Source organism: Agelaius tricolor, unplaced genomic scaffold (genome assembly GCF_023055355.1).
Source record: "Agelaius tricolor isolate 1412-34295 unplaced genomic scaffold, bAgeTri1.0.p SCAF_9, whole genome shotgun sequence".
Lineage (NCBI taxonomy): Eukaryota > Metazoa > Chordata > Aves > Passeriformes > Icteridae > Agelaius > Agelaius tricolor.
In genome coordinates, this window is record NW_027269269.1 from 44,529,295 (window position 1) to 44,545,251 (window position 15,957).

Sequence of the window (15,957 nt, forward strand, 5' to 3'; positions counted from 1 at the left end):
CAACCAATGAGCATCTCAGCTGTGGCATTATCTCTTCCTGTTATCTCAAAACTGCGCTTCAGATGCACCCCAGGCAGAAACTGTCGAACAATAGCACCCAAAGCAGAGGCAGGCGAGGCTCTGGCACCTCACTGGGGCCAGTGCTGGTGGCAGGCAGGTGGGCAGGATCAAACACTGCCCTAGCAGGGCCTCACAGCACCATGGGCTCCGTGCCCGGGGTTCACCACAGGCCCAGTGAGACTCAGGAAGGTGAGTCGGCCCAGGTTGTGCACTTCCCATGGCAGAAGGCAGCCAAGAGGTTCCTTCCAGAGCCAGGAATTGTTCCTGACAGCTCTGGCAAAGGCAGCCAACAGCAAAGCAACCTAGAGAGGGCTTCTCAGGGTAGGTATGATCATGAGGAACCATGTTCTGAAGCCATGAGGACACCTTGGAAGTCCCCTTTCCTCCCTTAGGCTGACATGTGCATAGGTGGAGTCCTGAGGTGTCATTCAAAGAGGAAGGATAAACCAGCCTGAGTGGGCATTTTGTAGCAAAGGAAAACTAGAATAGACAGTAATGGTGGGAAGTGTCACAGGAGGTGAGAACAAGGCAGCTGGTCCTCAGATGAAAAAAGGAGGGGGTAGCAGGAGGCCCAGCAAGGCAGGCAGCTCATGCCCCTGCCCAAAGGGTAAATCACACTTCAGATGGGAGCTCTGCACAGAAAGAAAAGCCACACCCCAGGACTGAGAATGTGACAAAGTTATGTGACTCAAATCCTGCTTCCTGACCATCCAGCTCATCTTCTCAAGCAGCCATTTCTGTGCCTGCCCTGTTGGCCTGTGTGCCCCATGCACAAAGCCTGGCTTATTCACTGGGCCAGCTCAGCTGATCCCTGCCCTGAACCCCAGCCTGGAGGCCCTGGGCAGTAGCTGGCAGATGCTTTACTGATCACTGTGTGAGGTAGCTCCTCACATGCCTGCCCTTTTCTGCTCACAGCTCCTTTTCACACCTCCCCAGCTCCACCAGAAGGTCCAGGGGAGCAGCAGCCATGTCATGCTTTGGGAAAGCTCCTTCACCTGTGTCCCTGCTATTCCTAGGGAGAAAGCAACTCCCACTCACAAAGGAAGAGTGAAAGGGCTGTAGCAGAGCCAAGGGGAATTTCAGAGGCCCTCAAGCAGCTGGTCTGGCACCTCTTTGAAAGGGTAAAGGCTGAAGCTGCACCTCTGAGGGAGGGAAAGGCTCCCATGGTTCAGCTGATCCATGGCTCAAGGCAGGCAGGCTGGAAGGATGAGGAAAAGTCCTATGGTAAACTCCCTTCTGCAGGGAGGGAAGGAGCACTTTGGTGGGGGAGAGTGAGAAGGTTGGGTTTGGCACTCCTCTTGTGAGCTGAGGCTGGCAGAGGAACCAGGAGGCCAATTCCACAAGGCACAGGGCCTCTTACTGTGCTCCCCTTCAATTAACCCTTATCTTTCTTCCCACAGCACGAGATAGGATTGCCCAGCAGCAGTATTTCACAAGCTTGATAGCTACTACAAACTAATCTTATTCAAAATCCTGAGGCCAGACCTCTTACATTATCAGCTGCAGCACCTGAATATCTGTAGCAGAATAAGGACAAAATCAGTGTCTTTTCCCCATGGCATCATTTTGGTAAACATCTCAAGAAAGGCTTGTACTAGCGATGGTTTCCTACTTGACTTTTTACTCAGAGTTTTAGTTTAGGAATGAAATTATTATCTGGCCTGTGCCAGAAGCCTGAGAACCTCCCTCTGGACAGGCCAACAGAGGTACAGGCAGGTTCTGGCTACTTTATTAGAAAGGCCAAGTTTGGGCAGCAAGTGCTGCTGTTTTCACAGGGGTTAATGGTGGGATAGAAGATTTGTATGTTCTACAGAACCAACCATTGCCCTTTTGGGTGCCTGCTCAGTCTGCCCATCCGGTGAGTGCTACAGGACCACAGCACAACCACAGACCTGCTTTGATCATGGGCTGAGCCTCCCTCCATCCCGTTCCTTCAGCACTGGCTCTGGAGCACACCACCAACAAAACTGATCCCTGCTAATACCCAGGCAGCAGAAACTGCAGCTCTCAAACAGGGGGATGAGGCAGCAGACAGAAAAGGACAAGACCAGCATTGATCATCTCATCTCATCCCCCTTAAGAAGAGTAGGAAAAAACACTTCACCTCATGACTCAGTGGTAGATGCATCTATAAAAGAAGAACCAAGAAATGTTACAGCAAGAACCACCAGAGCCAAGCACATCCTGTTATGTCTTAGGTCCCAATGTCAGCTCATTTTCCAGAACTGAAACATCCACTACAGCATAAAAACCCGAGATTTGAATGCCCCACGACGCACATTCTGAAAAATGAAGTTCTGCTGGGTGCTTGTTTGATAAGTCAGCATTTTTTCTGAATGTGTCATGGACCATTGGCAGTCATCATTGTTTTTGTGATGTCTCACGTTTGTTCCTGATGTTCTGCAATGGACAATACTTGTATAAGGAGACATCACAAAAACAATGGTGACTATCAAAAGAAAAGGAGCAAATGAAAAATAAGTTTTGTTCTGGTGAGCTTTCCATTGCACAGGCATGCTCTGTGCTAGTAGTATTTTCTTGCCTGCCAAGGACTGTGTTTTGGGGTAAATCAACCCAACTGGGATAAATCTTCTTTTTCAGGCCCCAGTAACCCTCCCTCTCTCCCAGAAAGGACCCCCACACCTGTAACCACAGAGCAGCACCAGTAAAGCTCTGGCAGCACAGGACAGGCAGAGCAGCTGTGTTCACCCACACCAGCTCCTGGCACCCCAGCACCTCCCAGGGATGGTGTGACACCTCCTGCACCCTGCCTCTGTGTCTCAGGGACCAAAATGGGTTTTTTTGCCTCCTTTGATACAAAGTGAGATACTGAAGTACCAGCACAGCTGTGAACTAAGATCCTCTGCACCCAGTCTTCTCTTTATTTATTCAGTACAGGGATATAGCATATGGTATGTTACAAAGTAAACCATGAAACATTTACCAAATGCAATTTTAAATAGCAAAAGCCCAAAAATCTTAGCTGCAGAAAAAAAAGCCCAAAAATCTTAGCTGCAGAAAGCTAAGGCAAGAGAGCAAGTGGCACTCCCAGGGCTATTCCTGCTGTCAGAGTTCAAGTGGAGTGACTGAGCTCTGGAGGAGGCAGAGGCTTCCTTTTCCTGACAAGTTGCCTCCTCGCCCTTACACCAGAAGATAAAAATACTCATATTTCTCAGGAGAAACAAAGCATGGCTGTTTTATCTCCCCTGGCACATGTGGGATGGGCCAGCCTGGAAGAGGTGTTGGGTGTTCTTCTGCCTGACCCATCAGCTGGCTGGATGTCTCATGCTCTGTGCCTCTTGTAGCTCTCTCCTCCTTCACCTGCCCTGCCTTTTACCCCAGACTGTTGAGTGTACCCATGCAGACACTGCTCTAAAACAGGCCTGTGCTCCCAGCTCCTCAGCTGTCCTGTGGAGGCAGCTATGGCCACCCCCAAGGCCCAGAGGAACAGTACATGGAAGGTGATGCAGGTGCACTTTTTGCAGTCCAGCTTCTCCCTTGGGGATGCAGATCTCTCAGCAGCTCTCCATCATGCCCTGGTTATACCTGAGGACTGTGTTTCTTGATTTTACCAGCAAAATCAAGAAACACAGTCCCTTACCCTCAACAGGAGGCCCTGGGATGCAAATCCCTGAGAATTCTGATAGTGCCACCAGCAATCCTGCTGGTTGGCAGTTTATAATGCTTTGTTTCACAAGCCAAAGGAGACCAGACCTCTGCTAAGCAAAACAAAAATTGTCTGGATAGCCCCACAGAATTATACTGAGAATAAAAGTTTGTTTTATTTGCCTAAAAATGACAGAAAACTGAGTTGAAACTGTCCCTGAAGAGGCTGTGTAGCACATTCTCCTGGCCCTTGTCAGAACAGAAAGGCTTCACAGAATGTTGTCTCACCCACCCTTTGAAGCCCCAGTGCTGGAGGACCTCTCCCAGAAATCTCTCTCAGTGTTTCATTTAAAAGAAAAATAAAATACTGACCTAACTCTCCCTTGCTGCAATCCAAGCCCATAGTTTCTTTTCTAAACACAGTGGAGAAAGGGAAAGGAAGAAAGGGGAAAAGTTCTCCCTTTCCCATTTGTGTTTTTCCCACACAGGTCCTTCAAGTTTCTCACACATCCTTTCAATATTTTCTTCTCTGCATTATATGACACAAATCCTTTCAAATTCAGACAAATATTTAATTACATACAACTCATTTTTGGTCCAGGAGGCCATGTATTTGATGCTGAAGCCAGAGAGCTGTCCTAATGTGTAGCAGGAGATTAAACCCTGTAAGATCCATAGGTCTGTTTGGTCCAAGTAGAGCTTTAGCTTCCTCTTGGTGAAAACCATTCAAGAAGCACGAGGACAACAAGGTGCACTGAAAGCAAGTGAAGCACAGAAAGACACAGGGGCTGAGTGTTCCATATCCTAACATGATGCAAAAATGGCCACAGGGATGAATGCCCATCACCTTGAGTCTCCTTGTCTCCACTTGATGCTCTCTCTGATTTTCTGCAAGGAAAGCCACCTTTTCATAGCTGAGCATTACACAGGGCTGGGCAGAAGGGGCTCCTGGCTGTCACAAACTTTCTTTTCCCAGTGAATGGTGGAGCAGAGAGAGCAACATCCCTCCTGCCAGTAATGCAGCCTTTTCTGGGGTTCAGGCTGCTCCCAGCTGGCTGCAACGGGGTCTGGATAGCTCTGACCTGTTCAGCACAGCTGTCCAAGCTCCCAAGCAGTTCTTGGCCACAGGCAACCTCTGCAAGCTGAAGCGATATCAGCTCTTTAGTGATGATCAGCTCATGGTGATTTCAGCTCTTATCTTGCTAGGCATCTAGGTAAGCAGAGGCAGGGAGAGAGAGGAGAAGGCTGTGTGAGGTTCCACAGCGATGTCTTCATTGATTCTTCTGTGAAGGCTCCCAGTGACAGCTCTTCTGCCTGAGCTGGGCAAAAGCAGCCCTTTATATAGGGTTCAGGGGTTTTGGAAATTGTCCAATAGCAAGGGTTAAAGGAAAGTGACCTGTAGTCTTACAGAGGGATAAGCAGGGGTCTGAAGGCAGAAGAGAGGGGCTTCCAGGCCAGTCACCGTGAGCTGGCATTTCCTATCTTAGGCTTCTGAATGCCAGGGAAGTCTTACAGGCTCTGGGCCTGCTACACACCAGGCTGTGTGCTCAGGGCCTGTGTCTGGGGGGGTTTGGGGTCCGTGGCTGGGTGCGGGGCCGTGGCTGGGGCCGGGGCTGCGGGGGCTGCGGGGGCAGCGGCCGCTGCTGCACTCGCTGCTGCCTCGGGGTGGGCTTGGATGGAGCCTGGGACAGCTCCCACATCCTCCTCTCATGGTCCACGGGCAGGGTCTGCATCGCTTGCTCCTCCCCTGCAACAACACAAGGGCCCCACAGTCACACATCCACCAAAAAGTCCGAAAGACACGGAAATGTCCTCAGCCCAAGCAAGAGAAAGCCAAGTGTTGGGGTTTAGCTGCCACTCTCAGGTGTTCCTGCTGTGCCAGTGTGTCACTGTAATATTTTATGAAAAATCCCTTTGCCGGGATTTCTTCTCCTGGGAAGCTTCAGCTTCTCCCTGTTTTGCTGCTTTGGAATGTGATTTGGAGAATTGTTTACCCAGCATGTGAATTGTTTTTAATTAATGGCCAATCACAGCCAGCTGTGTTGGACTCTGAGTCTGTCATGGGTTTTTATTATCATTCTTGTTTAGCCTCCTGATGTATCTTTTCTCTTTTTATTTATATATTATTTTATATATTATTTATATCTTATTTATTTATATATTATTTATATATTCTTTTTATTTATATATTCTTTTTAGTATAGTTTTAGTATATCATTTTCATATCATATCATATAACATCATAAAATAATAAATCAGCCTTCTAAGAACTTGGAGTCAGCTTCTCATCTCTCACCTCATCCTGGGGACCCACCCAGCACCACAACACCAGTGAACAGCAAAATTCACCTCTGCCTGCACCTCCCAGGCCAACATGGAAGTTTTTGGCTGCCTGGCAGAGATCAAGGTACCTGGAGCATTTGGGGCAGCTCTGCCCTGTCTGCTGAGGGAATCAGCTTTATCAGGGAAACATCAATGGACACCCCCAGACTGAGCTGCTCTGTCCCCTTTTGGAGGCTACTAAAGGGAAAGTGAGATTTAACACCAGGAAGCAACATCAAAGCACTCTCCCCTGCATTGTCTGTGCTGGGACTTCCAGACTCCTGGCAGCCAGAGATCCCTTTTGCCAGCATTAATTTTCACACACAAAGAAGTAAATTCATACAGACTGACTTCTGATCACTGACTCATCGTTTCTGAAATATCACTCAACTTCAGGATTGAGGGATTTGCCTCTTGAGACACTGAGTTGGCCTTAAACTCACAGCAAACTGTTCCAGAGAGGCTAGTCACCATGAAATAATCACTAAAATATTAGCTTTCATTTTCTCAGACTCATTTTCTCAATTCCAGGCCCAAGAACTGAGGCTATGGTGTCACTGCACAGCTGAAGCAGTGATCTGTACCACTCAAAAGAGAACAGCCACAATGTAAAATAGTACTCAGGTGGTTTTCTCAAAGTACGTATCAGAAAGTGAGACTGGCAATGCCAGCTGATCTACACAGATTCACCATACGCTAAAACCAGGTTATTGCTCATGTCAGGGCAGAGAAAATGCTCCTGACCACAGGGTTGCTGTCAGTGGGAAGCTCTAATATTTTAGGTGGCTGGATAGCAAAACAAAGTCTCTTAAATACTTACCATAAACTTCATTCCTTTTTGCTTTCTTCCTTCTGATACAATAAATAAGACAAATCACAAAGATGACAAAGAAGACTGCACCTCCTGCTATGCTTAAGATGAGATAAAAGTCCATCTTGCCTAGTTAAGGGGATGAAAGAGGATGTTAGATGGAAAGAAATCACTTGCACAACATCTACTTAGAATCCTGTATTTTCTTCCATTGACTGTAAAGGCAGACCAGTAGACACCCCACCCTTTGCCTTTACCTGTTTACAGCAGAAAGTTGCTGTTCCTCGTTGTTGAGAATTTTGATTGCTCCCTGATGGGTTCAAGTTCTGCAGAAAATTGAAACCAGAGTGTTCGTGTGTGCCAGCTCACTGTATTTAAATTGCCACTTGTTTTAGTACAACTTTAGTGGTACACCAAGTTGTATTTTGCTTTTTCTGTGCCTGTTTCTCCCAGATGAGTGCAAGAGGAGCCCAGAGAGATTCACATATAATTACACTTCCATGAAAAGCTGGCTGAGCTAATGCTCACCTGAAATGTACCTTCTTGCCTCTAAAGGTCAAAATTCAAGGTGACTGGCCTCAAATGCAGGACCAAGTGTTCACAGAGGGCAGCAGGGTTAGAAGGAGGTTTGACTGCAAGATGAGGGATTTTTAATCTACTGTGGAGCTGGCAGAGTCCCACCACTACATAGAAAATTTGAGAGGTATTTAGTTGTGTAGGAAGAGTAGTGCTCCATGGTCTTAGGGGGTTTTTGGTATCTGAGAAATGCTGTGTTTGTACTTTAAAATCATTGGTATTTCTCTGTTAATGATGTGAGAAAAAAACCCAAACTCTCCAACCGAATTCACCCTGTGATAAAAGAGTATTTCTCGAGGGTGAGAAAAAGTGAAATCAGAATTGTCTAGATGATGGCCAATGTCTGCCCATAGCAGCAGTGCAGGCAGACCTGGGCTTGCCTGGCTTGTGTCCTGGCATGGGCAGCTTTGGCCAGCATTTCCTCATCCAGACAAGGAGTTTGGGATAGCTTGCCTTGTCTTAAACAGACCCAATCCAGCAGCACTCTTTCATACCTGGCTCCAAAGTCCATGTCACATCCTGCTTGCCCCTTCCCAATGCTAACATCAACCATCAATGGGACTGTGCAGTCCATCAGGTCAGGCAGCAGCAAAAATATGCATTGCTTGGCTATTTTTGAAATCAGGAGGATTATTCAGGAGGCAACAGCTGCACAGGAGAGCAGTGGCCATCCTGTCCCTCAGCTCTTTGCCCATCAGTCACAATCAGCAGACCTAGGATCACTTCAGTAAAGCCTTCATGCCTTCAGGCTTGCTCCCTCCTCCCTTCTCACACCATGGGCTGTCCTTCAGATTCGGACTTTCCCTAAATTCACTGTGGCAGAAATATGTAAAAATTTGAAATACTGAGCCAGCTCTTGTGAGCCCCCCCTACTCTCCACCATCTCCAGCAGGAATCTAGAGTAAGAAAATGCTTCCAGCAGAGCACTCATGGTTGGGTGGGATGAACCCAAGCCTGGCAAATTCAAGGACTTTTTCCCAGCACTGCACTGGAATTTTGAATTTTGAACACCACACCCAGTGTCACACCAGTGTGATCTGTCCTTTGTTTGTGCCTTAACTTGCAGAATTTTTATGTGGGAGGATGACAACTGTGATGACTTCTTTTGCCTACTGAATCATTTTCAGCATGACTCTTCCCATTTAAAATGCAACCCTTTCAGTCCTTTTGCTGCATCTGTGGTTAGCTGAATAGGAAAACCTTGGTACATTTGAACCGTGCTTATCTGACCTGTGTAACCCCAAAGAAAAATCCTCCAGAACTTCCCTCCTGGTTTCTAGGCCAAGCTGAAGAGTCCAAGCAGCTTATTTTTTCCCCTTGTGAGAGAACTCATCCACACCCATGGGTAGCAAGCAACCACCACATTGATAGACACGATTGTGGAGAGGAGAAAAACACAATGGATCTCCCCACAGGAGAAGGGGAGGAGCAAAGCCCCTCTCACACCCCATTGCCCTCGGCAGTGGTCCACCCTAGCACATTCTGACAGAATAGATTTCTTACCTGAGCAGTTAAATACTTTTTCAGCCATTTTTTCACTGACTTGGTTCTTAACAACGCATCGGAACGTCCCAGAACTCCACCCATGCCATTCCAGCAGTGTTGCATTCTTTTGGATTTTTCTGCCATTGGGTTGGGTCAGTTCGATTGTAAATGCTTCATCCTTGGCCTTCCCTTTTGTTTCATCCTTGGCCTTCTGTTTGGCTCCACACTTGACAGACACACTTTTATTCCTGCATTCAGCCATGAGGATTGGCGGAGGGACAGGTTCTGAAAAAGAAGGGAAGGGACAGGCACATCTGAGAGAGTTCCTCCTCCTGAAAGCCTCTGCTCTAAGCAGAACAGAGAATTAACCCCAAATCAGCAGCCAATGAGGTCACAGAAGAATGAAGAGCAAATTAGACCTCTACTGCAGAAGTGACAAGGGAACAATAAAGAAAATCAGAGCAGTAGCCTACGTGGTTGGCCTGGTGAAGCAGAGCTGGACACCAGGCAGGTGAGGGGAGGAAGCTGAGTCTCCTTGAGGTGGGTGGAAAGGATTGAGAGCCACAGCCCCCTCCACCTCTGGACCCTGTGTTTTGGTGCAAAGGAAGTTGATCCTGTTCTGGCTGTGCCCATCAGGGAGAGATTTTTCTCTAAAGCAGGAAAAACTATGAAAAGCTCCTCATGATGCTCTGTATGCTACCAACAGCACTCAGCAGGCACGACAGCACAGCATGGAAGGCCATCAAGCCAGAATGGAGAGCACAAAACAGACACTTCAGCTCTCAATGAGGTTATGACAGAAAAAACTGATTTCTGTCTCTTCCTATGCCCTGCAAACAACTTGCTCCCTTTTGGTTCCAGTTTCTCTATCACTGGTGGCACTGAGAGATGGAAAAGCCTGCAGGATTTTCCTCAACTGGCAGGGACAGCAAATGAAAAATAATTATTTCTACCTTTAGGACCAGATAAACAAAAACATGCCAATGCCACCTTTAGTTACAGGCTGAGTAAATTATGGAGATAATAAATTCTAAAGCACATAAGGACTGCTCATAGCACATGCTCAAGGCTCACACCACAACATCCTCAGCCACCCTTTCCTTGGTAAGCCCACTCCTCCTCTGCAAACTGGAACCTATTCCTCAGGAAAACATCCCAGTGGGAAACATTAGAGTCCAGGTGCTAGAGTTGGGTGAGGATATCATTGAGACAATTTTTTTCTTTTTTTTTCTAAGAACTGTTTATTCAGCCCTAGTAACAAAGGGCCAGCCTGGCTGACAAATTATTCTAGCACCCAACAGTTACTACAGGACTTCCATGTGTCAGAGGTAATGTAACCTCTCTGCTGCACAGCAGAGGAAATGATGCAGCACACAGCTGGGCTGGAGCATTAACCTTGACCTGAAATGAGGACACCCCAATGGCAGCAGTGTGGCTTCAAAAATGAGCAAGAACCATCAGGCTCTGACAACTTCCTCAATCTGTTTACAGTAATAGCTCCCAAAGCAGTGAGACACCCTCACTACTCAGCAGCCCCTTAGACACAAAGGGGCCTCCCATTGCACAGAAACCCTGCTAAAACCATTCCAGCTGTCATTGCTGGAATGAGGCATCATTTCTGCAACCCCAGCTGGTGCCACAAACTCAAGATGTTGGCAAAGCTGTGCATGATGACTGAAGAAAGACAGAACAAAGCTATCCCCTTACTGGGGAAAAAACCCATGCTGTCCTACAGCTTAGAGGTCTGGAGAGGACACAGCAGCTTTTAAGGAGCAGAATAGCCATCCCCATCATCCCTACTCACCCCAAAACCTTTGGGCTCTACTGCTCTGATCTCTGAGGACAAGATACAGCACAGGAATGGAGGCTGCCCTCATGCTTTGAACCCAAGCAGCTGAAATCCCCAGGTGTGTGCTTAACTGTGCTTCAAAGAGCACAGTCTTTCTATTTGTTGTGTTGTGCAAGGATAAGGGTACAGGGGTCTTCTTCCACTGCAAATTCAGCTCCTTCTGTGGTTTATCTCAGGGGAGGTGACTGCTGGGTATTTTGTATGTTAGAGCAAAAATGGAGTGGGATTCCATTGCCTGAATGAAGGCATTTAGTGCCATCAGGACTCCTGAGCTCTCCTCAAGGAGCTGGCAACACAAGTTTCTCAGCTTGCTGGACCAGCAGCCGGAGAACAAAAGTCATAACTCAGTACCCATAAAACAGCACCAGAAATACCCAAAACCCACTGTGCATCAGCCACAGCTGTACCTCACATGGGCTCCTGTGGTCTTGGCAGAGGTTTCTAGAAGCAGGATGCTGCTGGGAGCCCAGGCCCCTCTCAGGATCCCACCCCAGCTCAGGGTCCCAGCACTGTTTGTGGCGCTGCAGTAGGGCTGACCACCCTCACCCTGCTCTCAGTGTGAACCTGCTCACAGCTGCTCTCTTGGGCACAGCTGGGAACCTGCTGGCTGACAAACAGGGGAAAGAAGCTGGGGATTTGAGGCCATCAGCCAGAGCAAGAGAAGGGAGGAGAGAGGCAGGCTGCTGTCAGTGGCAGGAAGGAAAAGGTACAGCCCTACAGAGGTCCTGCCACTCCTAATCAGCAAGGAGGGCACTGAGTAGGAAAGGCTGCGGGAGAGAACAGAGAATACCAAGTCTTGTTCAGCTGTCCTGAGCATGGTATGGCAAAGACAAAAACTCACCCTGAACAAATAACTTTATATTTTCCTCTGCCTTCAGCTGTCCATCCTTCTCATAAACCTCCACCTTGTAGTTGCCACTGTCCTCCTTCTCCAGGCGCTGGATTTGCAGAGTCCCGTTCCGGAGTATGGCGCACCTGCACCGCTCCTGGTTCACAAAGTGCTTGGCTTTGTTGCCTCTGATCTGAACCAGCCTTTCTCCCTCTCTCCTCCATGTGGCCTCGTAGATGCTCCCAGGAGCAGTGATGCTGAGAAGAGCTGTCTCATTCACTGCCTTGTAAATCCAGCTGCTGCTGGAGCCTGTGGAAGGAAGCACAGCCAGCCCCTCATTTGTCTACAGCAGCCACAGCAGTCACCCAAAAGGCTGTCACTTGCTATGCCACCCCCTTCCTGAGCTGCCTAAGCCTCTCTGCTTTACTGATGCCATCTTCTTCCCCTGCTCCAAAATATTTCTTGATTGTTCATTAGATAAATGCCAGCATCCAGTTTAATTCTGAGGGGCAAGAAGGCTAAGAGCCCAGCTTTCAAAATCTAAATTTATACCCTGGCTGTACTCAGAGTGACTCTGGATGTCAAAATTCATGGCCTCCCATTCACTTTAACATGAACTTAGCCCTTCCTTCAAAGAAGGTCACTTCTGTGTTTTGCATGTGGCACAGACTGGTACCCAGAACTGCAAACAGCAAAAACAGTCACATCCCTGGACAGCAGAATCATTTCAGAGACCCCAGTGATAGCAATGATGATAATAATAGCAGCCCTTGTCAAGCTGCGAGTGAGTGTAAGGCACTGAACTGGAGGCACACCCACAGCAGTGCCCCCCCTTTCCCATCCCAGTTACTCTGCCCCACTGGAATGCATCCACTTGATTTTTCTAGCACAAGATCCTGATGGGGAAAGTAAGGCAGGAAGAAACAGCTACCAAGATCTGAGGGGCTGCAGGAGTCATTACAAGAAAAGCAATTGCCAAAAAAAATCCCCAAAAATCTTCTCTTCTTTTGATTCCAGGTCCCTTCTCCAGGACAGTGATGAGTAGGAGCTTCCCCAAGGTGGTGTCAGGACTGGGAAGCACCTGGGCATGGGGCTGCCAAAGGGGATGTTCACTAAACATCCACCGCGTGTCCAGCAGTGGGGATGATGCACTCCTGGAGCAGTGCCCGGGTGCTCTGCCTGCTCCCCTCCAGCCACTGCCTCTGCAGACCCCATTTCGGGTGAGCCAGCACTTGGCAAAGTTCCCTGGGAGGTCATTCCAAGAGAGGAACTGTCCCCACCCCCGTGGCAGGTGGACAAACCTGTGGGAGGAGGGCGAAATCCGCGTGCAAGTGTCAGGTGGGATAAGCTCACTGGCGCGAGCTCGAAGCCACAGCTTATTTAGTTTGTCATTTTCTTGCGCTCATTCCTCCTCAATTTACACGGTGAAGCCAATCAGCAGGAGGAGATTTCCCTTCCCATCACCACACAGAGCTGATTCTGCCCTAATTTTATGTATTTTAAGTAATTTTTTCCCCACAGAGAGAAAAACCTGTGTTTATGCATATTTTTATTACAGTCCTTCACTCCTTGTATCTAGGATAATGATAAATGGCACCACAGAGGGGAAACTGAAACCCACTGGCTATTTCATTAAACTAACAATATTAGAGATAATCAGAGAACTAAAATAGCATGCCTCTGCAACAAGAACATTAATGCTGTAGTGCTTCTGGCAATTCACCACCTCCAAAGAGAGGTTGTTTTTCCAGCGTTGCCTTTCTTGCAAGGTATTTGACATATCTAATGAAATGTCCTGAAATAAAGCTATCAACAAAACAGCCTTGGAAGCAGCTATGCCCCACACAGATGACACTACACATTATACCCCAATATTTGATTTCTGATACTTGTTTCTGCTCAGTCATGAACAAGTATTTAGAGTCAGTAATAGGATTTCTTTTCATAACTTATATTTTCTCTTATATTTTAAGACACTACTTATATTTTCTCTCTGAAAGTAAAGGAAAAAAGTAATCTGAGTTTCCAAGGATAATTCAATGGCATCTCTGTGGACCAGAGACATTTCTAAATATTAATCTGATCTCCATTGTCTTTCTAGTGGAAAGCTGAGTATCCCACATGTATGATACTAAAAATCTGTTTAGCTAATGAAACAAAAATCCTGATAAAAATGCCCACTAAAATGTGCTCCAAAGGGCAGAAAGGTTTTAACTGAGAGACTACAGCTCACTCACAGTCACAAGAAAGAGTTAAAAGAAAAAGCTCCCATAGTAATTTTAGAGAAGGAAGGAAGTCTCTGAAACAATTTTCTATTCGAGGGAATAATCCTTATTTCTGCTGGGGAAGATGTTTTATAGATTGTGTACATAAAAAGAAGAAATCCTTATTTATCTATTAATTTTGTTCTGAAGGAAAAGCAAAGCATTAAACAGCCATACATACAAACTTAGTGGAATGAAACAGAGGGGGAAAAAAATTATGCAGGCTTGTATTGTCTCCATCTCTTAAAACCTTCTCTAATCTATGAGTTAACACCTTAATTAAGTTTTTAGATTAATATTTTAAAAAATAATGAGAGCAATAATATGCAAAATATAAAAAATATATGCAGTTGCTTGCTGTTTTCACATCTTAAACTTCAGCTCCACTGAAGACACTGAAATCTATCACTCTGTTAATATTTATGGAAGAATATAAATTGCACTTTCAAAAGATTTGCACGTCTTTGATAAGAAAAGGAAATTACATGCGATAATGCACAGTGAACTGGATCTCTAATGTAGTACAAGCTGCCTCGAGGGCAGAAAGCAAACTGTATGCTGACATTTCTCATTACACATGTGTCAAATTAAGGCTCATTAACTTAAAACCAAAACTCTTTACAACTTATTATTATAACTGGAATAGGAAACTCAGGTCCTGCCCTCCCCCTGGCTGAAAATTAAATCAAATAATAATAGCAATAACCCAGATGTCTTCACTCATTGGAAAAGTGGAACAAGTTCCTTATCAGTAGCAGCCCACCAAGTTGTAAATGCTTTAAAATGCAATTTTAACATCAGCCCAAAAGAGCAAAAAACTGTAAGAAAAACTCACATTTTACACTGGGAAATAAAAGCATCAAGCACTTGACTAGGAAAATCCTCCTAAAGTTCATTTTCAGGGTCAAAAAACATCCAGTGTTGCCTTGTCTAGTGATAGCTCCTGGCAGGTGAAAGGGTTTTCTGCTGTGAGCAGGCAGTGATGGGACATGTCGGTGCAGCCTCTGTGCCCTCCTCCTCTCCTCCAGCACTTCTCATTTCTAGCAGGGGCGGAAATAAGCCTCGACAGGGTGTTTGATCTGCATGGAGGCAACATGGAGACAACAAAGAAAATGGGCACTAAAATGCAGGAATGCCCTGGAGGTTTGTCCTCCCAGCTGGAGGGCCAGATGGGGCCCTCATCCTCCTCAGTGCTCACCTGGAGAGCTCAGCTCCAGCATCCATGTGAAAAACGCCAATCACTTGGGGTTTTTAAAATTTTAAAAGTTTAATGATAATAAAACGGTTATAAAAATAGCAATATAATTAGAGTAATAATAAGTTGGACAATTCGGATTAGGACAATATGAGACAACAGAAACAAGGAGTTGCAGACGTCCGGGTGCCTTTTTCTGGGCTTTTCACAATCCACATGCCATCATCCTAGTGGGAGGGATGCAGTTTTTGGGTGGGGGAGTGATGGGAAGCCTAATTCTCCCCCACAGGTTCAGCAGCAGCAAGAGGAGAGCAAGCCCAGGGCCCCCAGTGAGGAGCAGGTGGCTGTTGGACAGGGCTTGGAAAGGAGACACACTTCCCTTGGAAAGCAGCAGGACCAGCTTGGCATCAACATCTGGGCTATGCAGGGCTGGCCAGAGGCACAAACGCTTCCTGCAGGCAGCTGAGAGAGGGATGGGCATGGAAGGGGGTGAGAACCCTGCCTTGATCCAGCCACAATCCAGCCCTGGAGCTGGCTGCTGTGGGAAAGAGAAAAGAAGCTGTGAGGAGCTAGGTCCAAAAACATGAGAGAAGCTAATGAGGTCCTTATCCCTGATTCCAGTATGAAACAGATGGAGTGATGAGGATTTTGAGTCTTATCCTCACCACCATAATTCCTCTGCTGCAGTGGCCACTGAAATGTTCCAGCTTTTTGTGACAGGCATGGGCCAAGAAAGAAGACAGAAGGAAATCTGTGGCACCAGATTTTTATCTACATTTTATCTACATTATATCTATATATCTACAAGAGTAGATAAACCTTGCTTGTTCGTTCATGTCATTCCTCTTCCTTGAAGTTAGGTCTTCCTTGTAAGACACCTCCCCTTCTCCAGCTTAATCATTTTTTACTGGTATTAATGAGATTAAAAAAACCACTCAGTGCAGGAAAAGCTAGTTTTTC

The 15,957-nt window shown here is 46.7% G+C and overlaps 1 protein-coding gene across 1 annotated transcript; it reads right to left on the reverse strand.

The window, feature by feature from the left end:
* Positions 1-2,914: 2,914 nt before the first annotated feature.
* CD2 (CD2 molecule) lies at positions 2,915-14,806 on the reverse strand. Its single transcript, XM_071433751.1, has 5 exons — positions 14,638-14,806; positions 11,551-11,847; positions 8,879-9,145; positions 6,809-6,928; positions 2,915-5,413 (listed from the first exon to the last, which is right to left on the reverse strand). The coding sequence occupies exons 1-5, from the start codon at positions 14,696-14,698 to the stop codon at positions 5,214-5,216; spliced, it is 945 nt and encodes a 314-aa protein (XP_071289852.1). The 5' UTR covers positions 14,699-14,806; the 3' UTR covers positions 2,915-5,213.
* Between the last annotated feature and the right edge of the window lie 1,151 nt (positions 14,807-15,957).